The sequence below is a fragment of the Elgaria multicarinata genome, chromosome 4, assembly GCF_023053635.1.
Source record: "Elgaria multicarinata webbii isolate HBS135686 ecotype San Diego chromosome 4, rElgMul1.1.pri, whole genome shotgun sequence".
Classification (NCBI taxonomy): domain Eukaryota; kingdom Metazoa; phylum Chordata; class Lepidosauria; order Squamata; family Anguidae; genus Elgaria; species Elgaria multicarinata.
Window position 1 is genome coordinate 92,719,579 of NC_086174.1, and position 27,168 is coordinate 92,746,746.

The window sequence follows — 27,168 nt, forward strand, 5'->3', positions numbered from 1 at the left end:
GAGTATCTGTCAGTTTCCCTAGCACAATGGAAGCATTCTAGATTAGTGCTGGTTTAAATATCATAACAGGAACGAGCAACAACAAGCCTCAGGCTTATGAACTCCCCCCTCCCACTTGTCCTCCACAAAATGGAGGTCAGAAGCTTCGATTTTTTTCTTAACTGTAGCTTTGTCATGCCATTGAAACCCAACAAACTGTGGATAACTTTATAGTTTGGTTGAAACAAGCAAACGTCAAACCCTGGGTTATGAACCTGCCTTGTTTCAACAAACTATAGTTAGAATTAACCATGGTTTAGGGTTCAGATGTAATTCTAAACTGCCAAAACTTCCAATCTCCTTGCAACCACTCTGGAGGAGAAGGGGGGGAGTAAATGAGCCTGAGGTTTACTGCTACTCATTCCCGTCATGATAAATTATGGTTTCTTGTGATGTCCAAACTAACCCTTACTTTTCAGTGGTCTAGGTTATGTCAATGTGACTGTGCTTTCATCAGTCTTTTGAAACTAACAGCCAATGTTAAATCCTCCTATTACTCCTATCAATAGAAAGGCTTGTGGGATTTTAAATAGAAATTCAACACATGGATCCTCTCTCATTTCACACTATTGCCCCACTCGTGCTCTTCGCTCCTCTAATGCCATGTTTCTCACCTGCCCAAGGGTCTCTACTTCCCTTGCTCGGCTTCATCCATTTTCTTCCACTGCCCCTTACGCCTGGAACGCTCTTCCAGAACATTTGCGAACTACAAGTTCAATTGCAGCTTTTAAAGCTCAGCTAAAAACGTTTCTTTTTTCTAAAGCTTTTAAAACTTGATTTTGATCTGACTTTTATACTGTTAGTTTTACTCTACCCTGTGCCTGTTTGGTGCATTCTCTTCCCCTTCTTATTGTTTTATTATGATTCTATTAGAATGTAAGCCTATGCAGCAGGGTTTTGCTATTTTATTGTTTTACTCTTTACAGCACCATGTACACTGATGGTGCTATATAAATAAATAAATAATAATACTACAATAACACACAACATTTCCTTTTGAATTAATATTTCCAAACATCATTATCAGAGATTAACATGATAGGAATATTGAATTATCAAAAATAAAGTAGGATCATTTTCCTGTGATATAATTCTATTAAGGAATATTAACTTTTACTTCCAAACAGAAAAGAACTTCCAACACTTTATCTCCCTATTCATGTTAAAATAATTCTATTATGAAAGTATGGTACAGTAAAATCTAGAGGCCAGATTTTCTTATTGCCATATAGCAAAAATATACTTTTTTAAAAAAAAAATCCAACTGTATTGGATTATCCCAGCAACCTGGTGCAGCTTTGTAACACTTATTGATAAGCCTGACATATGCAGAGATGTATAAGATGTCCAAACAGGAATGGAAGATGGAAAATGGCAGGATCAGAAAGGAGAAAGGGTTGTTAATGTAGGGTCTTGGGAAAACAGCTATCTGTAAAATGTAAAGCCCTTTAAAAATTGCCACGTTAAAAGTGATAAATCCCAAACTATTAGAGCATATGATTCAACAAGCAACATCTGTTTTCAGCTCTATAATTGAATTATGGGCTTATGCAAGATTCATGGCCCATGATACAAGTTCAGTTCCTTTGGGATCATGCTTGTACAAGCAGGGCGAAGTTGAACCTTGGTGTAAGCCCAGGAATGGCACGATGGTTACTGTGGCTTAATTTTGTGCATTAACTGTAACCATGTGTGAGCGTTCTTTCTGATGTATCAACCCACTAGCAAATGTTATTTCTACAGCAAACTGTTTTGATTAATTGGTGGCCAAGTTGATGCAGGTGTTTCTAGTTAATGTTTTAAAATGAATGTATATTGAGGCTTCTTGATCTTCATCATTTAAACTTACATCATGGAGCAGGTGGGGAAGGAATTTTTATGGCCTTTTGGCTATCATATTATAAAGTAACAGAGAAATGTTTGGTCTTTTCACAAGTGATAATTTTTTTTAATCTAAAATGTGTTACTTGTGAATGCTGCTAGTGTGAGTTAGAAAAAGGACTGTTTTTAGGATCTGATGTACATTATCACCAGTATTGCTCTCTCTTCTCCCCTCCCCCTGCCATTGCAGAGCTGGAAAATTGGAAAACATCACTTGTGAAAACCACTATGTATTTAAACTTGGCTTTTTAGGACCCTGCTTTTATCTGTGAATATCTTCTAAAAGGGCTGTGGGGGGCAATGACAGTGAAGACTTGCAGAAAGTTAGAGGCCATGAATCTCCAGAGATCCTGGGTGTGAATTTCTGTTGGGTGATGTTCATTTAAAGGAAGAGATTAAATTGTGTGGAAGAGGAATGCTTGAAAGTGGAAACTGGCTCAAATAACTGATGCTCCTCTGTACCCTGTTCTGGAAATGAATTATCTCACCCCTAAATTCCTAAGATATTGTTGTGACTCTTGCTTGCATTCTCCCTTTCTCTTCCTCCCTTCTGTGTGACTTAGTTCTTGATAGATTACAGCTGACAGTCATTAGGTTGTTCATTTTGCAAAGGCACTGTTGGATGTAAAATATTCCTCCTCCATATTTCCATTAAACTTTTCCTAAGTGCTTGAAGTATTTCACATGTTATCACGGTTCACCTTAAGAACGTAAGAAGAACCCAGCTGGATCAGACCAAGGGTCTGTCTATCCAGCATTCTGTTCACTCAGTGGCCAACCTGATGCCTTTGAGAAACCTACAAGTAGGACATGAGTGCAATAGTGCCTCCTGCTCCTGCTCCCAGCAACTGGTATACAGAGACATGCTGCCTCTGATGTTGGAGGTAGCATGCAGCATGATCACCTTTCCGGGCTTTGGGCGGGGGGGGATGACCTGCGGCCCCATGAGCCAATTTGGCCAAAGGGCTGGAGGTTACCCATCTCTGCTTTAGAATAGCCTTCCTCAATCTGGGTCCCAGATTCCCATAATTCCCAACCAACTTACTGGGAATGGTGGGACTTGCAGTCCAACAGCCTTCCCCAATCCTTGGATGGCACCAGGCTAGAGAAGGCTGCCTTAGAACCTGGTTTCTTTAACTTTGAGGTAGGACCTCCTGGGTCAGGGCTCAAAACACTTGTATGGAGATAATAAATATTGGGGCTGCTGTTCTTGGAAGATAAGCCGTGAGTGGGGTGCTCCCCCTCCCAAAAACCCTCAAGAGGGAACTGTGTGAGTGGTAGCAAGAGGAAAGAATTGCTCTCTTCCTGGAGCCATCTGGTGAGTCCAGTTGCTAGGCCAGAGGCGAGGCGGAGGGTAGCATAAGGGAAACTGAATGCAAGAGCAACATCATGTTCATGCACTAAGGAGATGGTTGGTGCTATGCCCTGCTGCTCATAACACAAGTGTAGAAGTGGGGCTTGAGTTGAAACGGTTTGAGAAAGCTTTAGAATAGCTATGATGGATCAGCCATTAGTATTACCTCCATATCAGAGATGGGAGGCCTGAGGCTGAGAGATGTATTTATTTCTTTTAAAAAATTATATCCCTCAATTTCCATTGCAAATTGAAATACTCCCCAAAACACAGATCAAACAATTAAAAACACACACCCCAAAAATTTTACTGTTTTACTCTGTACAGCACCATGTACATTGATGGTGCTATATAAATAAATAAATAAATAATAATAATAAAACAATAAAATACACCAACAAGAACAGCAGATAAAATCAGTTAAGATGAAAGAATATCAAAATTAATAATTTCAGCAACTGATCAGGTCAAAGTCCAACTGGAATATGCACCAAAAACAAACAAACAAAAATCAGCCAAGAAGTATCCATCCAGATAGATTTCTTGGGGCAGGAAATTTCACAGTTTGGGTGCCACAGCAGAGAAGGTCCTTTCACAAGTCCCCATTAACTGCATCTCGGAGGCAGCATGTGCAGAAGAGATTCTTCTACAGACTAACTGGGTTGGCAAGATCCTACGGGGGAAAATGATCCCTGAAGTACGCTGACCCCAAGTCATTTTACAGCTTTAAAGGTAATACGCAGAACTTTGAATTGATGTTGGAAATGGACTGACAGCCAGTAAATATGGTATAAAAGAGAAGTCACATGTCTAAACAAACAAACCTCCAGTTTGTGCCAGCTGAAGAGAACTTGCTGTCTGAAGCAAAGGACAAAATGGCACCCCCACCTATTCCACCTATAGAAACTGACTGGCAGTTGAATCTTACCTTAACACTAGCAACAGGAGAACATTTACCATCACATATGAAGGCAGCACGCCACCTTAGGGTGTGCACGACTGACTGTCCTCAAGGCAGGGGAATGGCTGGGGGGCTTAGGAGGAATGCCACTGCTACCTCAGCATCTGCCGCCTGAGATGATTGCCTCATTTTGCCTAATAGTAGGGCCAGTTCTTTTAGGTTTGCCTTCCCCTGAAATGGATGCAGCTGGTGCACCAGCTTAAGATGGTACTGGGCAAAAGTATTCCAACAGTCTTCATTGGAGACTCCAGGGCTGAGGCTGGATCAGGAACATTCCCAAACAGCTCCTAAACAAGGAACGTGGAGTTTCAAAGGGAACACAACTCCATCCAAAAATAGGCCGAGTCTATATTAGTAGCCCTACTGACCAACAGCACGCAAGTCTTGTTGGGATAAAGTTTGGTAGCCCACATCCAGACATGGATTCAGAATCTCCACGGCTTCCTTAGAAATGAGATGGAAAGAAGAGCAAGATTGTTGGGTATCATTTCATTGAACTCTGATCCCCAGATTATCTTCCCCATTGTTTTCATGTACATTTTAAGCAGCATGAGAGAAGGAGGGACAATGTGAGGCAGAGGGCGGCATGGAATCAAGCAGACATAGCTCAGCACTGTCTTTTGGAACCTATGCCTGCCCCCCCCCCCAGGAACAGAACCACCATAAAACAATGCCCACCATACCCCATCCTGGCCTGACAGTGAGGAAGGATATGTTGATGGTATTGGGAGTGGCTGTGAGGTCCAGCAGGGCCAACAGAGCTAAAATCTCTTTTTTCAGCTCCTGGTGTGGAGCATTGACTAGACAGCCAAGGTCATCTCAGTCCCCAAACCAGGGTAGAAATCAGATGCAAATGGGTCTAGATAAGCCTTCCCCAACTTGGTGCCCTCTAGATTTTTTGGACTACAGTTCCCAGGTTTCCTGGCTATTGGCTATACTGGCTGGGTTTAATGGGATTTTCAGTCCAGAAAATCTGGAACGTACCAGGTTAGGGAAGACTGTTCTAGATCCACAGTATCATCCAGTAATACCTGCAGCTGGGTTGTCAGTGACAGAGATACTGTCTTGTCTGGAGGAGACAGCTTGCTGACTTCGACGTGTTTTGGGCTTCAATTCTTATAACCCCCAACCAGCACAGCCAGTAGTCAAGGATTTGAGGAGCTATGTTCAAAATAGCTAGAAGGCATGTGGTTGCCTATTTTCTGAACTTGCTGGTGGCCAGTTGAAGATCTTCCAGTTTGAGTACTCTGTGGCTCATGCTTTTCACCACCACGATCCACCAGCTGTTGCAGCCAAGGTGGCCACTCTTCTTTCAGTTTCATAGGAGTGCTGAATTTATTTGGGAAACTGGGCAAGAAGAGCGAAAGCAAGCAGCTGGGGGCTGGCTGGCTGGCTCAGTTGCCAGGAGATGCTCGAAGAGGCAGCAGGTTTAGGAGCATGGATTGATGTTGTTATGATGATCCCTGTCTGTGTCATTTTGCTTCTGGAATGCCTGCTGAGTCTATCCAGTTGTAAATAAGTAGTGCAAATAGAGCAACAGCACAAGTTTCTAGTCCTCTTTCCTCTTGACGGAAACTGACCTTGTCAAAGCTGTCTTGAAGTTTTCTTTGCTCAGTGAAGGGGGTACAGGGAGAGAATGAAACCATTTAATGCCAGTTATAATACGGTTTACTGTACATTTTGCTTCTTTTAAAATCTATTTTAAAGTGTTTATTCTGTTTTATTTTATTTTATCCTGTACACTGCTCCAAAATTTTCAATGGGGAGCAGTATATAAATATTGTAAATAAATAAATAATACTGGATACTGAACTGCAATACAATACCAGCTGATTGCAACCTTTTACATACTTTTTAGTGTGCTAAGAAATAAATAAACACCCCATGCACATTAGCTCCAGGCAAACCATTTCAAATATCCTATAATGTTAACTTAGCTTTAGGTTAAAAAGAGAGAGCGAGAGAGAGAGAGAATGAGAACCTACTTGAGTTTTGTTACACAGTGCGAATGTACCATATTACTTAAAACCAGAACAGCATAAACAAGCTGCAAATATTTGTTCTTCTGCAACAAGGAGGAACAAGGGCTCACTGTAAATCATTGATGCTTTTATGTAAACATCCGGTATACTGAGGAATCCAGCTGTGTCTGCCATATAATTTCAAAAGAGCAGATATTTTTTCTTCTCCATTACAGACGTTAGCAGAACATTCATTAGATTAAATTAAGTCCTGTCACACAGTGTTGGCTCTAAGTGGACAGATAGACATATTAGGGTGATTTTTGTGCTGTGTAAAATCAACTGCCCTCTGCAACACAGGTTCATTTTGGTACTATTTTAATTTTATTTGTTTATTTATTTCAAGGGTATTGCACTTTGCAATCAATTCTGATATTCAAGTTGGTGAATAGCATTCTCATTAGAGGCTGAAGTAAATCAGGATCCAACCCTTTGTCAATCACACTAAGAAGACCCCATTTCTGGGCTTGTTTTAACTTGTAGCCTTAAACTAAATGGCTTGGGACCAACGTACCTGAAAGACTGCCTTCACTTTCTCTAACCTTAAGATCTTCTTCCAGGGTCTGCTGTGAGTGCCTCTGCCGAATGAAGTGAAGCAGGTGACCACTAGGGAGAGGGCCTTTTTGGTGGAGGCACCCTGTCTATGGAAGAGCCTTCCTAGAAAATATCACCTGGAACTATCTTTACGGTCTTTTCACCACTAGATGAAGACTCTTTTAATCACTCAGGCCTTTTAAATAACTTGTCTTTTAGCATGGGCCTCTTAGATTAAAATGTTACCCCAAAAAAAACACACACAGAGAGACAGGAGACCTTGCTGAATGGGGTGAGCTGTGGGGAGAAATAGGAGTATCATAAAAAACTGGGTAAATGGACCTTTTACAAGCAGAGTCCTGCTTCTCATGGAAGGCAGATTCTGCATCCAAACTCTGATATTTCAGAGGGCTACTTGCAGCATTCCTGACTGTTGGCCAGGCTGTCTGGGGCTGATGGGAGTTGAAGTCTAAAACATCCGTACACCCCACATTGGGGAGGGCTGCACTAGTTTGATATCTTTCTGTTTATGCTACTACATTGCTAAAGTGTGTGTGTGTGAGAGAGAGAGAGAGAGAAAGATTTTTTTTATTGGATTCATAGGAGTTTCAAATGCTCAGCCATTAGAGAGACTGGAAATGATCCAGAAAATGTAAAGCACTTTAAGGCTGTAATTTTATACCTTCTTACCTGAAAGTAAGCCCCATTAAACACAATAGGACTTCATTCCAACTGCAGAGTCCATGCATAGGTCTTAAGTGAGAGAATAAGCACATGCTCAGCTCTCTCCTATTGGAAATCAATGCCTTCCTTTGGGCTGGATTGTGCGTATTTTTAGCAGAAATATTTTCTCCAGCTTTATGGACTGCTTTGATAAAACCCCATGGGACAGGTAAATGCATTGGGCAAGCTTTATTAATGAGTGATTGCAGAGGCAGTTACAGGTTTTAGCTTTTAAAGAGAGGGGGGAAACACTTCAATTTTTATAGCATGTGAACTTTAGTTCATGTGGCAGAGTATGAATAGGCTGTCTTTCGTGCAATAATAGTCATAGTAAGACTGAAATATAAATAAGAAAAGCGTAATAATTACTACAAAGGCTTTTGGAGTCCACAGGGTTTCTAGAATTTATCTTTCTTCAACTCGTGCCCCTCCAGATGTTGATGGTCTAGAGCTCCTATCATCCCTGACTATGGCCATGTCCGGATTTAGGAAGGCTGATCTTTAGTACCCCCCCATGCCTGCACCCCGCATCAACACCACCAGAAAGCTTTTGGAATGATGTAGATTTTAGAACAGGGAAGTTTCCAAGGTGTCAGGTAGAGTGTGAGGACATACACACAGTATGATTCGATTTTGTGAAAGACTACATCTGTACAGAAGCTTCTTAAGTGGGGCAAATGGCTATGGTGATGGGGAAAGATGGGAGTTGTAGTCCAACACACCTGGAGGGCACCAGGTTGGGGAAGGCTGTCTCTTTGGATCCAAATGCTGGAGGTACGACCTCTTGTAAGTGCAGAGGTGGAGGAAACCTGAGGTGTGTGGTGAATTGCTGTTCCTTCCTGGGTGGCTGCGTAAGTGGTGGAATAACCCTGACAAATAGCTCCTCTCAGATACTCGCTCTCGACTGATTGTTCTCTGTAGGGAACTTTAAATGGCTCTCAGGTCAACAACGCCAGATATATCAAAAAGATTCCATTAACCTTGCAGTTGCATCTTCTCCCTTTACTATGGGGCCAGTTGTCACATTGTGTTTCATTCTGTACTTCTATAAATGCACTCAGGGTATAATTTATTTTTATAATGGGAAAAAATTGGATATGGATTATCACTGGTGCTTCAGAAGACTCTGTGTGGCGAGTCGGTTCCGGCTCTGGCTCCTTCCTTTTAGCTTTTGTAGCAAGGAGTAGCACCAGTGTCCACCACTATGGGTGGAACAGTGGGGAGATGCTGTCACTTTCCCTTCCAGTTGTTATCCAGCTCACAATTTAATGCAAGTTTCCTTCGCATTTCTCTCTCTCTCTCTTTTGTCTCCCAAACCCAGCATCAGTGTGCGAAAGAATGACAACATAGCACCAGGCAGACAGGTTATGCATGTAGCAGAATTCTGGCAAATGGCAGAGAATCATTAAAACAACATTCTTTTCTTTCCCTGGAGGGGTAATTGGCAGCAGTAACATACATTATATTTCAGATAGTTACAGTGTCCTGCTGTTAAGCATTCTACCTTCTCAGAGCTTAAGGCATAGAACCAGCACATTCTTATTTGGCAGGGGTGGGAAAACATTTCGCTATGAAGACACATTGATCCATCGGAAATATACATTGGGGGCCAGAGACAATGATGGGCAGAGCCAGAACCAAGGGCCGGCAGAACTTTTCTTGCTTTTCTTTTCTTTCTCCTTCTCTTTCTGCCACCATTTTTTGGGGGGGGCAGTTTACAGTTGCAGCTGTGGATTTCTTCTCTTTCGTTTCTTGTATCTCCATCCCTGCTTCCCCACACTGAATGCCAGGGATTCGGGGCAAAGTGGATGTGTCGTGGTGTGAGTGGGTATAAGGGGAGGAGTAGGAGGCAGCAGTGCCAGGTCACTGAGTTTGGGGTGGAGAGGGGGACAGAGGAGAAAAGACGCGGATCTAATTGGCCACAACCACCACTCCTGTTAGAAATTGCAGGGCTTAAATCAGCGTGTACCACCTGGATCCTTTTTTCTTTTCTTTTCTTTTTTGCAAGTGGGTGGTCTGAACATTTAGAGAAGCGACATGCAACTGCAATTGGATACTGAACGTTCCAAGTAACTGCTTGGTGCCTGGGTTCAAGTTGCTCTGTTGGGCATTCTGGGTGCAGTTATGGGCTAGAGAGCCAGAATGGGCTGGGTTTCGCCTTGGGTTGGATGAAATTTAGTTGCATCCTGAATCTGGCCTACGGGCCATAAGATCCCCATCCCATTCCTATGACCTGCTCGTTTTTTCCAGGTTGTATGATAGACCCTGACATGAACTGCAGATGTGCCTTGCCTAAAATATGCACATGCTAATTTATATGTGTAGATGCAAATCTAGAAATCAAGATGCTGTTGATGGCATTTTCAAGCCCGCCTTTCCCCACTCTCCCTTGTTAAGGTTCTTTTCTTTCAACTGGAATTGGACTGCACAGTCATTCAAATAGAAGATCCTTTCAGATAGAGGACTGTCCTTTGTAGAGTAGGACACATAGCCACCCTACATGCCAGTCATTTGTTTGGGCTTTAGCTGCAGCAGCATGAGCCACTTTCTGTGCTGCTGTAGCTAATGTCAATCTATTGGGTGGCCCCCTCATCCTTATTTTAAGCGTGTTGAGCATGTGAACAGTACACAGAGTGGCACATTTTGAGTTGGTTACTCACTGCCATCTCTTAGTAACGTTGTCTTTCTTATGAAAACTTTCTGGTATGTAATGAACAGAAGCATGGTTGATTGTTTTTCATTTCTTCTTCCTACTAATGCTGTGAATGTCACACATAATGTGTGAATTGCCTACTGTTCATCCACATGACTGCAGAGCCATTAACTCTTTTTGGCTTTCACTTGAGAGTGCAGGAGGAAACACCAAAGGCAGGATACAACAGCCTAAGAGTGGAAAGGGAGGAAAGCCAAGTGGTATTTCCCCCCCTGGAAAGACATTTTCATAAATGCGTTATTAATCTGTTTATAGTCCTCTAGCAGTGCAGTCTCATGCATGATGTGGGGAATGTGGATAGGGAGACATTTTTCTCTTGCTGCCATGATACTAGAACCCAGGGTCATCCCATGAATCTGTTTGGTGGGGGATTCAGGACAAATAAAAGAAAGTACTTCTTCACACAGCGCATAGTTACACTCTGGAATACACTACCCCAAGATGTGGTGATGGCCACCAACTTGGATGGCTTTAAAAGGGGATTGAATAAATTCCTGGAGGAGGAGGCTATCAATGGCTATGTGCAGTAAGCCTATATGCACCAGTTGCTGTGGAACATGGGTGGGAGGATACTGTTGCACTGTGTCCTGCTTGTTGATCCTTGGCCAACAGCTGGTTGGCCACTGTGTGAACAGAGTGCTGGACTAGATGGATCCTTGGTCTGATCCAGCAGGGCTCTTCTTATGTTCTCTCAATGGTCAGTCCCACTTTTGTCAGTGGGTTTTACTCCTTTATAAGTGCAGTTATGAGCCTCGTGTGGCGCAGAGCGGTAAAGCAGCAGTTTCTGCAGCTGAAACTCTCCCCACGGCCTGAGTTCAATCCCAGTGGAAGCTGGTTTCAGGCAGCCGGCTCGGGTCAACTCAGCCTTCCATCCTCCCGAGGTCGGTAAAATGAGTACCCAGCTAGCTGGGGGAAAAGTAATCACGGCTGGGGAAGGCAACGGCAAACCACCCCGCTATAAGGCCTGCCAAGAAAACGTCAGCGAAAGCTGGTGTCCCTCCAAGAGTCAGTAATGACTCAGTGCTTGCATGAGAGGTTTCTTTCCTTTATGAGCCTGGTAAAGCAGCAGTTTCTGCAGCTGAAACTCTCCCCACGGCCTGAGTTCAATCCCAGCGGAAGCTGGTTTCAGGCAGCCGGCTCGGGTCAACTCAGCCTTCCATCCTCCCGAGGTCGGTAAAATGAGTACCCAGCTAGCTGGGGGGAAAGTAATCACGGCCGGGGAAGGCAATGGCAAACCACCCCGCTATAAGGCCTGCCAAGAAAATGTCAGTGAAAGCTGGTATCCCTCCAAGAGTCAGTAATGACTCAGTGCTTGCACGAGAGGTTCCTTTCCTTTTTTCCAAGTGCAGTTAGAATTGTAGTGTTCTGCTATTCATGGGGAACATTGTGTTCTGCAAGAAAATGATATACCTCTCATTTCTGAGATTTCACTGGGCAGCTTCAAGCGTAATCAGCTTCAAAATCATAAGATAAACATTTTTTAAAAAACACACGAGTCAGAACAGATATCCCAAACAAGCTGAATTTTGCAACTGATTCTCCCCCACCCCCACTTGCTTTACATTGCAGTATATACATAGTTCTGGTTAGTGTGACATGAGAAATGATACTTTAAATCCACTCAATAATGGTTAGAAATGTGGGTATTTAATTCAGACAGCAGGGTGGGTCTGTGTTCTTCAGTTCCTTTGAAAAGTTTTTAAGATGTGCAACATATCAAATGGGATTCCTTCCCTCAGGTCACATACATTAGAAAATAGTTAAGGAGCACACAAGAATATTAGCATTTGAAAGTGCAGAGTGTGGGTTGGGTCACTGCACTAACACAGTAACAATTTAAGTGGAGTCTCTGATGCTCATAACATTTCACCAAGCATAATGCAAGATTACTGTAAATGAGTTTCCATATCCTCCTCTCTCTCTGTAGACCTGTATCATTCTGCCTAGCAGCTGTTAGCATCAGATGCAGCTGTTTCTCCAGCAAATGAAAACTGTGATGCAATTTCTCTTGGAATTCTAATTGTAGGGCTGGTTCATCCCAGACCCTGGCTGTACGTCCTTTATGTGGTGGATCATGAAAGTGAGTCTTAGGCCTTGCTCGCTGTATCTCCTCTCCTTCCCTCTGCTAATTGTGTGAATGAAGGCTTACAAACATTTATACACAGGCCCTGCCTCCTGTGATCCACCCAGCCCTTTTCACATGAGTAGATGGATCATGTGAATGAGGCCTACCTGTGTATGAAAATATATGTACGTTAGCACAGTACTCAAAATGTCCTACTTATTACTGAGAGAGGGGAGGACATATGGCTTGCTCCTGTATCATGCTGCATGTTGGATGTACAGGGCCTTATGTGATTTGGAGAGTAGCTCTGATGATGATGATGTTGATGATGATGATGATGATACTGATACTGTACAGATGCCATATAGTGGCCATTTTAAATTCTGTCAAAATGTGGCTATTGCGATGGAGCACACCACATGCCTTTGCTCACAGCATGGATTGACCATTTTTCTTTCTGCATCCAGTCATTTCTACCCTGCCATTCTAATGCATGCACATCACTTACGGCAATCAGGATCACAATGTCATAAAACCCAGGTCTTAAACAAAATACAGTGGAGGTAGAAAGAATGGATAATAGACAGAACTGATAAAAAATAACAGGCAGCATCCAAGTTCACACTAGCGCAAACATAAATTACGCTGTGCGAGTGGAAGCGACCTCTAGCACAATGCTATTAGTCTTAGCTGTGGCAGTTAATGCTATGGGTGTTGTGCTAGAGTACGGGTGGAAACTTTGGGAGGTCAAGGGGCAGTTTTTGCCTCTACAAGATTGTCTTCCCGTCCTCCCATCTCTCAAAAAGGAATTTACAGAGCACTGAAAAAGTCAAATTTTGGGGGTGTTTTTTTAAAAAAAACAAAATGTTTTTTGGAGGGCTGGGGGCAGTGGGGTGGCTGCATGTAACCTGCAGCCTCGTTGCCAGCCCTGCGCTAGAATGTATTTCCAGATATGAGTTGGGCCACTGAGAACGCCCTAAATCTTGTCCTAGCCCTCCATGCTTTCACCATAGGTGGGGCACATAGGTGGGACTCCAGAGGGTCTTCAGGCACAAGCAGGCTGGTATGGGAGGAGGTGGACCTAAGACATTTAAGGAGTGCCCTGGAGAAAACAGATCCACTGAGTGGGTTGCTGTGCAGAAATAGTTCACTGCTTGGGGACGTTGGGTCTGTGGCGCAATTTCAAGCATCCTCCCCAAGGAGGTGGCCGTGCCGGCACTGGCCTCATTGTTGTAGGGAGACTTAATAGATGCTGAGGAATTATTGTTGAAGCAAAATCACGCACATAGATTAAGCACAGCAACATTGAGAGGGCAGTCTGAGTGATCACAATACGGAGGCTTGTGATGAGTGCGTGCTTTTCTTTGTCGTCCAAAATGGGCCTTCCCCCTCCCTTTTCGGAAGACATAAAAAGACAGCTGTGGATTTGGGTGAAGGCAGCAAACGTCTGACAAGAATACACGCAAGCGTTCCCAATCCCCCTTCATGCACAATAAGGAAATTCCTATAAAAACATGTCTGGGAAAGCAGCAGCATTAATAGTTCCCATCACACACAACCCCGGAATTTTTTTTGTGTGTGAGATGAATCTGCAGTAGTTGTCCTGCAGTAATTAACCTACTCAGCAAACATCTGTGCAACATACACTCTCCTAAATTATGTTTGTATTTCTTCCTTAGAAGAGATTGCATGTCATTCAGTTCTTCGACAGACAGTCCCCAGGGACTGTTTCAGCACCGTTTTAAATGGTAATCTATAATCATATTAGCCCTTTTAAGTATCCTTGCATGATCTCAGGATTTATTTATTTATTTATTACATTTTTATACTGCCCAATAGCCGAAGCTCTCTGGGCGGTTCACAAAAATTAAAACCATGAAGAGCATAATAAAACAACCAACATAAGCAAAATGTGCCATACTGGAATATTTAATAGCAGTTCAGTAGGCTGGAGGATTATCACCACTACCATGGTGAGGTATTCCTTAGTCATTACTTGCTTGTCACTTCTCTGCTGACTGTGTTTCTGCAAGGTCATGTTCCAGCCAAAGTTAAAGGCACTTGATTTCACTTAAGAGATGGCTCACTGCATGCTTGGCTCCGCTGTTGAAACAAGCAAGACTAAAAATTGCTTCATTCCGCTACTTATTCCTGTGCTGTTTATTGTACTAGGCCTGAAATATATTGAGGGTAAAGGAAATGTGGCTTGTGGGGGGGAGCAGTAGCCAGAGGAATAACTCCAGCCACCATGCTTGAAATCCTTTTCATTGCAAATGTGGATGTGATCTGAAATTTGCTTTTCGGGTCCCACTTTATTAAGCCTTATTTTTTGGTTTGTGACAATGGCATTTGCTTTCATCAGGTGGGACAATGAAAAGGCAGAGGTTCATCATGAAGAACAATATTCCCTTTCTTAAAACTATCCATGGGCGTTAAGCACCAGGTTGCTTACAACCTCTGGAATTGTCACTGGTGTATGTGAATTTGGGAACTAATTTAGTGCCCATGAAAATGACAGATAGCACTTTGCTCAGTCAAGCCATAGAGAGAAGAACCACTGAAACATACGGGAAATCTCTCTTGACAAGGTGTTGGCCAGTGCATCAGCCGTCTTTCTCACATCTATTCTTATGGCAGCTCCACTATTATGATCACTGTGGGAAATACCACTTATTGGACTGGTATTCCCTACTGTAAACACACAAGTGTGGACATCTTCCAAGAGTTTTATCAGATCTGAGTTGTGCAATTGGCCATCACTGAATTTAGAAGCAGTGAGTTCCGCAGATCAAATATGCACTGTATGGTGGTGGCTGTGAACCTTAAAACAAATCTGCATGCTGTTCATTGTTTTATAGTGTTTGCATTATATGAAAGGGGACTCTGTGCATTCCAGTGGCTGTTGAATATTTGTGGGATATAGGTTCAAGTTCTGACATGCAAATGGGCTTTCAGAATTGCCAAGGCAAGTTAGCCTCTTGATGTTCTCCATGTTTAAAATGAGAATACAATGGTTTGCATTACAGTATTGTTATGATGGTGAATAAGTGAGAATAGATCTAAGCAGAACTTTGCAACATATATGTGTGTGTGTGTGTGTGTGTGTGTGTGTATATATATATATATATATATATATATATATATATATATATATGTTGCAATGTGAAATTATCATATTCAGGGTCCCTTCCAGCCAGCCATGCCCTCTTCTAGGCTATTCCATTCCACGCCCCCTTCCACTGGTTTTGTCCTGCTGCTCACTCCAACTAATGTTAAAGTAATATTCTGTGGTACCTGACCATGCTCAGTCCTCATTGAGTTGTTTTTGGGTCCCCCAACCCCATTTTTCTTTGAAATTATTTTGTAATTTTGTAAATTTTGGGATTCCCCTATGCCTGCTGATACTTCCCTGTTGTGCATGGATGAGGCCATTTTGGCTACACAAGGAATATGAGTTTGGAGTAGGAGTTTGCTATGGGTATATAGAATAATATATGCAGGTCTCATTTTCCAATCTAGTCATTCGATTGCTCATTATTTTATATATCTCCTCTGCAATCTCTTCACCCTGAAGAGCCATAAATCCTCTTAGTCTCTCATCACATGGAAATTGCCTTTCTATTTTTCCGATGATCCATAATAACTTAAGTGCACAGTTCTGACACATGAGAGTTAATTTACATTGTAGCCAGCTGAACTTTCACACGGTCCTGTCATTATTTGTCGCAGATAGATGTCCTTAAAGCAGACATGGAAAGTGCAGAGTGGAAAATTTTGGAAAACCTGATCCTGGAGGACACTGTGGAACAAATAGGACAACTGGTCTTTGAAATCCACGTTCATTGGCCTGGGTTTGAGGTCAGTGGCAACGACAGTACTGTGGTTCGGTACTGGTACAGCCTTCTCAAAGAATTAGAACTGAAGGACTTCAGGCTTTTTCATACTTACAAAGACTTATCGAAACCACAGATGTTTCTAAAAAGGGAAGCCTTCAATGCAAGCAGCTGTTATAGACTGAGCTGGGTGAATACAAGATGGAAATAGAGGGCATCTGTGAGCCTACAGAATAGAACTGTGAATCATCCCCTTCAGCGGTATCATTGAATGTGACTTTGGAGACGCTGACAGAAATTAGCAAATGTGCAAATACAGAAGCCGTAATATCTAACATCCATAAAAGGAAGATTTCAACACACACACACAGCATTATCCCCCAAAATGCAAAGGCACATCTTCCATCTCCTAGAACAAGGGAAAAGCCTGAATTTAAAATATATTGTTTGCTTCATTTATGCAGAGTTGTGGATCATGCCCTTTGTCCTGTTGTTTTGATTAAAATCACAAAATGTATGAATAGAAGTGGTTGCTTCATGGCTGAACAGAAAAGATTTTAGCACAAACTAGTTTAAAATACAGAGTGTTTCTTCTGGAGCCATGGGTGGGGCTGAGACTTACTGGATTTTCTCCTACAAAGGATACCAACATTTACTCTTTTCAGTATGTCCCTCCCACCCCTTTAACTTTCCGTATTATTTTCTTTCCATCTTTGCTTCCTGGCTTATGGATGATTATTTCCTTACACTATTCCGCCTTTGCCTTTATGTCTTTTTTGCTTCTCATTGCAGGTGACAGCCCTTTCTCAACATGTGTCTTTCTTTTCTGTTGCACCATCCTCCTCGTGCCGCTTCTGCTTACCGTTGATGAGTGTCGCCCCTTGTATTGTGTGTAAAGTGGCTGATGCAGACATGTCTGCATCAGTTCACCCTGCTCCTTCCACAATTCTCTTTAGCAAATACAGTGAACGCTAACATCGCCCCCTTTTTTGCCTTCCAGTAGCAAAGTGGGTTGCTCTCCTCCCAGTCTCTCTTTTCTGCAATTCACCATTCAGAAGGTAAGGCTACTGCAGCAATTCTGCTTGCTTTTCACAACTCTTACAGCTTTCTATGTGAGGTAAGGAAAGAAATGTAGACTTTTAATTGTTATAGAGAAATGTTTCAGTATTGAAAAAAATATTCCATATTCAAAAATAGTCTTGGGTAATTCTAAAATTCAACATGGCGCATTTAACATGAAAATTATTCAATGTTTTTCTGGTCTTGAATAATTTTCAGTTTCAATATTTGTTAATTTAATCTTCTTAGTTATGAGCCAAACTCTGGAAATCCAAGCATCTAGGTCTAAATCCCCCAATGTATTTTAAATACCAAGAAGATTGATCTAAGAGTCATACAAAACAAATCAAAGCTAACCATATTATCTACTGTATTCAAGGTACATGAACATCTTATCTGATGTACATCATTATGGGAAATATAGGAATGGACATGCTAATGGAATGAATACTGGGCACTCTATTAGCTCTTTTGAATTTTATCAGGAACCCAAGAGAACAAAATTATGCCCAGGGTAGAATTAAATTTTAGAGTACTTAGGGCTGCTCCTGAAAAATTCTGCCCTGTAGCTATTTCCCATCTCTTCGTCCATATTAGCTAGTCAGGGATGGCCAACTTGGGGCCCTCCGGCTGTTACTGGATTGCAAATCCCATCATCCCTGGCCATTGACTATGCTTTTGGGAGTTGCAGTCCAACATCAACCGGAAGGCCACAAGCTGTCTACCCCAATCTAAACCAACTTATTCTGTCTCCTCATGTCATTACAGTGTGCATTGTCTCACATTAATATCACATTTGTTGTGATATTATCACAAAACACATGTTAAAATGACTTGGTAAAGAACTAGGTACAATAGTTGGTACTATTATTACTAGAAGGGACCAAATGTTGTCTACTACTTTCCACACTTGACCCCCCCCCCATTAAATGCATAAAGTAGCAGCAAGTATATGTCATTTTTGACATATGCAAAACAATACTTACAACCAACCAGGTTACCTGGTACATGCAAGTACATTAGACAGAAATCCAAGCCTTTATCTCTCTGTTTTAAATCAGGAGCAGCTTTGGAAGAGATAAAACAGAGGAAGAGGGTACTTAACACTTTTGCTTCACATTACTTCGCTACTCCAAATAACACCTCTGCCCAAACACACTGGCCACATTTGGGTGACACAATAGTCAACCCTGTGCTAATAGTCAACTCTCCACGGATGACTATTAGCATGTCATCTTGGTTACCGCCCCCTTCCCACCACTTAAATTGTCATCTGTGGAGTTGACTATAAGCACAGGGTTGACTATTGCCCACCCTGCAATAGCTTTAAAAAGTTGTTTCATTATAGTTAGCAACAGACTCATTTTAAAGCTTGTTGATAGAAAGTACCAATTCACCTTGGTGAATTCTTTTAAAAAGCATGAGTAGCTTGGATCCTAATATTTTTCTTCATGAATGGAACAAGCTTCTGTTCATGGAGAGTTGCACTTATGGAAGAATACTTTCTTGTGAGTACAAATCACGTTCCATGAACTGAAGTGTGTTCCGTTCACAGAGCAAAAAGTTAGCATTTAAGCCCACGTGTTCTGTAATGCAAATGTAGGAGAGGGGTTTGCGTGTATTTTACTAACTGCTACTCCTGGTCATTTTTATAAATGAGCTGGATTGGGATAAATAATGTTTTCCTCTTGTTTCAGCCTTTTAAAAGATATTGCTCCCAAGCTGTACTTGGGAGTGGGAGGGAAAGTCTAGTTATGGCAAATGTATAAGAAGATGAGAGTGGTTTAAAATGTTTTAGGTTAAGATTTTGAACTCTAAAGCAAATCAGCACTGCTTCGCAGCTGTTTTCCCCTCAACGTGTGAAAAGGTATCTGAACATTGCACATGCTGTGTTTAAGAACAGCTATACCTAATGTTTTCTACAAATATGTATGTATGCAGCAGACAAGGCATTTGGGGGTTTACATAGCGCCTGCCCACCATTTTCTGCACATGTGGGGTATGTGTAAAGTTCAGAATGTGGCCACAGCACTACAGGGGAAGGGGTTCACCCTTTCGCCCATGTTGTTCTTATTTAAATCCCCTCCCTAAAAAAGCACATAGGTAGTTGTATGCCTGGGGAAGGATTTAGAACTGGGCATGTGGTGAAGACAGACAGGTTAAACTTCTCCTCCTTCCACCCTGCACTATAAATTTACTACAAAGTTCCCTATGGCTGCTTCTAGATGTAAGGAAACCATGAGCGATTATGTGTATTGTTGCTCTTAGAAGAAGCATAAATAATACTGGGTGGTTGGATGCATGAGTTTCTTTTCTTCTATCGAAACACGTACAAGAAAGCAGTAACTTCTTTATGCATATATTCAGCATGGGAGAGCAGTTGGATGGCTCTTCATATACAAAGTATTTTCTCAATGTAATTATTCATGTCTGGGAAAATAAAGTGTGAAGCAACTCCAGCTTGCTAGAAACACTCCAGATATGTCCACTTCCAAGAGTTCTTCCATTATATTTTAATACTATAAATTCAAGAAAAGAATTTCACACTTCGGCATTGTGGAGAACTAGGTTGTTACAACTTCTATACCAAATAAATATTTTAAAAAGCAGACTTTGGACAATGCTAGAGAAGTTGCGCCAAGTTGAAACCTGTCTTTTCATAAAAACATTTATTAAAAATAAGTTCTGTAAAAAAGGATTGAGACATATGTACAGCAGTTTAGCACAAAAAACACAATCCCATAAAATAAAAATAGATATTAAAGTGCCCATTTACAAGACTTGAGTGGTGAAGTGATAATGCGCCTGCAGTTTGCTTCCAATTATACCTTCTTTGAGGTATATTTAGAAAGGCAGAAATTCAAACTTATTGCTGCCCCTGCACAAGCCCAATTGGCTGAATGTGGTTTCTACTGAAACAGTATTTGGTGAATTACTTGTTAGATGTTTTATAAACATACACTATGTTCTTTGGATTCATTTTTTATAATAAGCAAATCTAGAATAAGAATGGGAACCAGAGTTGTGATCTGAAAGGTAAAAAAAAAAAGCAGACATGATAAAAAGGCAGATAAAAATGAACCTGTACTCCCAATACTATTGGGTTGTTTTCTTCCTCCATTTCCAAGAGAGGGAATAATGGGCGAGGGGCTGTCCGGGCACAGCAACAGATGGACCCCCTCTATCGATCACTTCCTCAGAGTCCTCTCCATACCTTCAAGAACGGGTGATGATGGATTTTCCCCACACAGAAAATTGAACTTGGGCTACGAACTGCAGTTGTGCACAGCGTTTTTGCGTAGGTATGTATTTCAATATGGCTAACAATTTCTATTAAATAAAAGACAATTCCGAGTAGCAATGGCTATTATATAAATATACACACATAATCCCAACAATATCCTATGTACTTGGAAATTGGAGAATGCTTCCAAATAGTTTTTATAACAGGTGCATCACCACATTATACCAAAATGAAAACACTTTTTTTCCTTCCCAATTATGCACTTGCAGAGTGAAGCTTGTGATGTCTCTGCTTCACTTTCATAAACACAAAGCTTTATGAATCTCTCCAGTTCAATCCATTTAATTTTTAAAGTAATTAACAGGCTTATGAAAGAACTCTTAACTTTCGGTCACCTCATGAGTCGTTTTCAGCTCCTCATAACTTGAGGTTAGAAACCTGCAGACCAAGTCTTTTGAATTTCCAATATGGTATTGTGCACTGTAATACTGAAAACAGCCATAGTAATGTTCATCTTTGATGCAGAATATGTGTGCTGAAATCTTGGATATTCATCAACTCATCGGAGATTTAGAATCCAGTAGTAGAACCTTCAGTCCCACAGTTTAATGAGACCATCCCATCCACATGTGATCACCTTGGATGTTTCATGTGGGTGCCACACTGCACCTATACATACTTTGTCATGGGCTTTTAATCTACTATAGAGCTTTGTTGTTTTCCAGTCCCAGATATTCAGTTTTCCATCTGCATCACCGGATATCACATAGCTGTTTAAAAAATAAATTTAAAGTTGTTTCCATACACTGAAGTGATTGTTTGAAAAGTTAAAACATTTCAATACAGAATACTGAAAATATAGCCTACTTCCCATTTTACACAGTCTACTGCACAAGTTACATAATGAATCACAAACACCTTGATGCATACAGTAGTGGGCTATCTGTAGGCATTAGCTGCCCAACTGGTTGTGATCATATTTGGCAGTACCAATCAGCTACTCAATAGGGTTAATACAAGATCTCCCCTGCTATATGATTCCATGAGGAGGAAGGGGAATACCGATACGTAGGAGATGATCTGTTCTGTCAAAAAATAGCAGTACCCAAACTTCTGTTTAGCACTGCATGCATGATTCCAATTTAGGATTGGGAACCACCTATGTAGCCACTGGACACAGATGCTTGCTACAGTGTTTATAACTCCCTCACTAATCAGTGTATGTGTGTGTGTGTATAATTATTTAATATAGTTTTCTATCATGCTAGAGTCTAAAATCAAGATATCTGAACAAGCTTGAAAATTTCACGGGAGTGAAAATCTATGATTAGCTGATGAAACATACCTCATGTCAGGTGAAAAATCTACTTGACAAGCATAACCTGCTACCATATGACCCTTGAAGATTTTCTTTTTATTTAGTCTGAATCTGTTTTGAGCTCCAAAGATCAATATTTGATTGTCCATTGATTGACAAGCCAGCCATTTTCCTGTTAAGGTAAAAATATTAAAGTACACGTCAGTCTCCTTAAAATAAATTCCTGCACTTAAATTTGCACAACTCTGACTCTTGTTCTTGAGAATTTCCACACCATGCTGAAGAACTGGATACAGAACCTAAATATTTTAGAAATTATTTGCACACAGTGAAAGGTTTGAACTCAACTGATCTGATCCAACATTACTTATACATTAGTTTCTCCTGTACTACTGGTTTAACATTTACCATAAAACAGAGGACGCAGCTTAAAAGATTGAAAGCAATTCTATTACAGCAAAGTTGGTTAAGACTGAGAATGTAGAAAAAATTGTCAAGGCTGGCATGGAGCAAATAGCCAGTAATCGAGAGGGTAGGTAACGGAAAAGCTAGTTTGGAGGAGACTAAGGTTGATCATGAGTGGAATTACTTGTATTATGCAAAAGAAATGAGGGAAGCTAGCATAGACGCTAGCTATGGATGCCTCTGATGAGCCTGGCCTGGCAAAGGAGACATAGAGGAAGGTGCCCCAGGGAGTCTACTCACTGGACAATGCAAGTGTCTTGAGAAGTTCTATTCAAAATACACTTCTTCGCTTTTGTCAATTATACATTGGGCCCGTTCAGAATATACCTTAAACCATGGCTTTAAACACAGTGGTTAAAGCCAGAAACCTAGGCTGTGTTTAGAAGACACCTTAAACCATGGCTTTAACCACTGCGAATAAGGCTTTTTGCTTTATTCACCATGGTTAAAGCCGTGGTTTAAGGTGTCTTCTGAACGGGTTCATTGTTATACATTATAACAGTTACACACCTCCAAGTATTAATTTCCTACTAAAGATGCTGTTTTAACTATGAAAAGGGGAAAAAAAACAGATGGTGGTTTATAAACCCAAGAAAGCTCCAATTATGCATACTATAAAGAAAACACAATCTGAGGAAGGGGAGGTCCTATATAAATTATTTAGTACTGCAATAGGATAGCAATGAAGTACATGAATCTGGTAATGCATTAGTACTCAGTCCAGCTATTCTGCTATATTTAAATTCAATATAGAGCCCCAAACACTAAAATCTAAAGCATTAAAGCTTTCAATTATATGACTAGGAAGATAAAAGTATTAAATTACCATTTGGAGACAAAGTCACTGCAGGCATTGAGTGCATACTTGGCTCTGCTATGTACTTGAAATCGACAGGAATGTCCCTACAAAAAAAGAAAAGTATAGGGATGAGGAATATTGCAAACACCAGTGTTTTGGTTTTAAAAAATAGCCCATAACATTTTATACAATCCTCATGGGGAAAGAAATAGGGTAACGGGTGATGTGTGCCATAAGATTATACCCTACCTGTGCAATATAAGGAGGGGAGGACATCTTTTTCCTTTCTCATTCTCCAGAACACCCCCACCCCCCAATGTATAACAATACAAAGGACTTAGTTTTGGGACTGGAAGCCAATTCTGAACCTCAGCCGTTTAGCATGATATAGTACAAGGGGAAGTTTTCCGGAGGGTCAAAGGAAAAAGTGTTCCTTTTCTTCTCCCCTCAAAAAAGCCTTACCCCTTGCATGCCCCAAATATTGTTACAAGGCGCCTAAAAAGGCTTGGGGATGCACTGCAACATATTGTTGTAGTCCCCCACTTGTATATTTTGAATGATGAATTAGACAGTCTTGAAAATCGCTGCCTATTACTGCCATACTACTATTCAGTTAGCCCTCAAACTTGAACAGTCATATGAAATAAACACAGCAATATTTGATATTGGGCAGTATCCAATGCTGCCCATGTGCCAACGGGACCCACTGCTAGCAGAATAGGGAGCCAGCAGTTCTTAAAGCAACTGGAAACTAGTGGAAACACTCGTTTCCAGAATGGGGTAGGTCAGCAGAGCTTGCAGAAGGGAGCTCTGCTGACCACTTCTGATCAAGAAATTAGCAATTCCACTCCTTTCTGGGTTGCTTTAGACAGTGCTAACACCCTGTTAAACTGCTGAACAAGCAAGCAGAAGTGCAGTGGCAGTACTGGATACTGCCCAATCACTTTAAATATTATTTGAAGTAATTGAAGAAAGTGCTTTGTTTCAGGTATAAAGGCAGAATCAACTCAAACCAAAGCTATTAAAATGTCTCACTCTCCTGCTGTTTTGATCAGATCGAGCCTTTATTAAGACGCTTCCACTGCCTTCCATTTTCTACACTGAGCAGAGGCTTCAACCTAGCATGCAAAGCTATCCGCAGCTCTTGCTCCAATCAATCATTTGGGCTCTTGCAGAACTCTTTCCTTGGACTGTTGCTTGTGTATAATCACCACTCTTAAGGGTATTCTATAAATGGCAAATAATTTGCATAGTAATATGTACTAATATTTTCAGATAGGAAAAGGTAGCATTCAACATGGTCACCTTGATGTTTCTTGACATTCCAGTAGCTGGAATTCATTCCATACAACCCAAATTCAGCCCCCTTTCCAACAAAAATTCTCAACCCAGGATTATGTCTTCAGTGCACAACCCTTCCACACTTTGGGGGGAGAAATTAAGGACTGGCACAGCCTAGATATCTGTACACATCATGTCCCTGAACAACAACCATCCTTGCCAGAAAGAGATTTAGTGGTCAGTGAGACACTCCGCTCAAGTTAATAAGTTAATATGAGAAAGCCTGGTTCACTCATGACTTTCTTGCCACGACAATGGGTAAGGTGTAGTGAACACACACACACACACACACACACACACACACACACACACACACACACACAGAGCCCAGACCTGTCCTGGATTGAAATTTCTTCCAGGCAAGGGCTTCAGTCTTAGGATGCAATAGAAGATACTGTCTTAAAATACCAGTCAGAAGGAGGATGCTTTTGTATTAATTATATGATAAACCGTAAAGCTAGAAATCTAAAGCTTCATTCAGAGATCATTCCCCTTACTTATGTGTGTTGTGAGATATGGAGCAGTCATCGAGCTCCTGGGCTTCTTTTCCTGCTTCCTTTGCTCTTTGTAGATGTTAATGTCTGAACCAGGAAGAGTCCACAAATTTTCCTTATCCTGGGTACTGGTTAAATATCAAAAGATTAAGGGAGATCCTGCACTCAAACAGACATGAGGTCTCCTGGAACAACTGTTACCTTCTATCCATGGGAAGGAGGAACATCCAAATCGACCCTAAACCAGCTTCTAGTGTACAAATGTCGGAACAACTATATTAATAAAACCCTTTTTGGCCCATGGGACCACATCCATGGTCTGCTGGGGGGCAGTGGCTACACTAGCAGGTGGGGAACCTTTTCTACCCCGAAGTACACAGGACTGAATCACTCTGCAGGACTTTCAAATATCATTCCAATCACCAAGCCTCTTAGCATGAGCAGCATGTCTACACATAAGTAAGCAAGGCAAACCTTTGCAGAACAAGTCTCAAATAACCAATGATTTATCAGCTTCCTCCTCAGGCCCTGATACTTCTTCTTCGCAAAGAAAAGCTCTCACCTCTGATCAGCAGCTGACTGGAGATAAGAGCTTTTCTTTGCTGGGACAGGGGGCAAAGCTCTGGGAAGAAGCTGGTGAGTTGATCAGCTGGGAGGTGGGGAAAAGGGGCAGGCTGCTACTGGCTTATGTACTCTAATATAAACCCTAATGTACTCTAATATAATATTACTGTCAAGCAATTGTTTTATTCATGTTTATAAAGTGCAACATCTACCAATTCTTTATATCATGGTTGGCTTTATGATAACTAGAGGCCTGAATATATGAAGATCTGCTTCCAGTGTAAGAGATGTAAAAGATTTCTGCACATTTGGATTGCTCTGTACAAAGAATAAAATATTTCCTACTAGAATTTTGTCTCATCTCTTGTTTCTCCTCTAATTGTTTAACTAGATGTTCTTTGGAAACTCTTGAGAATTGCTACTGCTGGCACAGATCTCACCAGCTTCTGTGGATGCCAATGAAGACTTAACAATGCAGAAAACACTCATTACGCAGCTACATTAACCTTCATAATATTTTCATACATCACATTAGATGGAGTGTAAATGTTCTCATGAAGGTTAAGTGGTGTTTAATTTTGTTCATATAACCATGTGATCATAAAAGTTCAAGGTAATCAAATTCTACCTCCAGCACTTTTGGTCTAATGTAAGACCAGAATGCTTTTTAAACATTCACTGCCACTTTTAAGAAACCAAACCAAACAATATGCAAACCCATTTGCTTATTACGGTAAATTCAGTTTTTGATTTTCATTTTCTTACTTCAAATCCAGCACATCATTGGGACCATTCAGAAGACACCTTAAACCATGGCTTTAACCATAGTGAATAAGGCTTTTTGCTTTATTCACCATGGTTAAAGCCATGGTTTAAGGTGTCTTCTGAACACAGCCTGACTTTCTGGCTTAACCACCATGGTTAAAGCCATGGTTTAAGGTGTCTTCTGAATGGGGCCATTAATAGAATCCTACCCCTTTCAAAAAAAGCAGGCATGGCTTTATTCTACAGGCTGGCCCCGTTCAGACAACACGCTAAACCATGCTGCTTAACCACAAAATGGTTAATGGAATTCTGTTAACCATTTTGTGGTTAAGCAGCATGGTTTAGCGTGTTGTCTGAACAGGGCTACTATGTCATAAGAAAATAAGGCCCCCAAAGATATGCACCTGCAGGATACGAGGTGCTCAACTGAACTCTTGTGCCCTGTACCAAACATTCTGCTATTTTGAAGGATAAAGCATCTGACATTTATAATCACTAGTCAAAATGTTTAATTCAAACTTGCCCACCACTGCAACTTCCATACTACACTACATCTTAATACATCTATGCATTCCTCTTGTTACAGCAAGAGCTCACATGTTAAAGACTGGCCTTTAAGTATCATAAATGGTACAGAAGAACCAGTAGGTGGTGCTCTTTCCTCAAAGTCAATAGCCAACTAACACCCAACCAGCAATTTTACTGCAATGGGTCTGAAATTTTACCAGTTTTTACCAATTTTACCTAAAGTTTGTCTTTGTTGTGATTATTCCAGTCTCCGATCTGGATGTGAAAGCCCCTTGGCACTCCTTATTGACTGATTCACCATTTGGAAATCAGGGAACCAATATGATAATGGAAAATTGACTCCCCCCACCCCCTTTGCCATATATCTCCATTGCTTTCTTCTGCAATGTTCCCTTTTATTTTGAATAAACTGTGGTCCTGCTAGATTTCATCTTAGGACCTCTACAGACACACCAGCCAACCAAGTT

At 41.2% G+C, this 27,168-nt stretch overlaps 2 protein-coding genes across 2 annotated transcripts in view; one reads left to right on the top strand and one right to left on the bottom strand.

The window, feature by feature from the left end:
* Window positions 1-17,254, top strand: part of METTL24 (methyltransferase like 24) — a 69,521-nt gene extending 52,267 nt beyond the window's left edge. Inside the window, exon 5 of the mRNA XM_063124786.1 lies at window positions 16,021-17,254. Coding sequence (XP_062980856.1) covers window positions 16,021-16,335 — 315 coding nt within the window. The 3' untranslated portion in view covers window positions 16,336-17,254. The remainder of the gene's footprint in view (window positions 1-16,020) is intronic.
* A 2,427-nt stretch (window positions 17,255-19,681) lies between these two features.
* The window catches only part of CDC40 (cell division cycle 40), a 43,519-nt gene continuing 36,032 nt past the window's right edge, over window positions 19,682-27,168 (bottom strand). The window contains exons 13-15 of the mRNA XM_063124785.1: window positions 23,037-23,113; window positions 21,773-21,917; window positions 19,682-21,197 (exon numbers count right to left, since the gene is read on the bottom strand). Of these exons, the coding sequence (XP_062980855.1) occupies window positions 21,020-21,197; window positions 21,773-21,917; window positions 23,037-23,113 (400 nt within the window). The 3' untranslated portion in view covers window positions 19,682-21,019. The remainder of the gene's footprint in view (window positions 21,198-21,772; window positions 21,918-23,036; window positions 23,114-27,168) is intronic.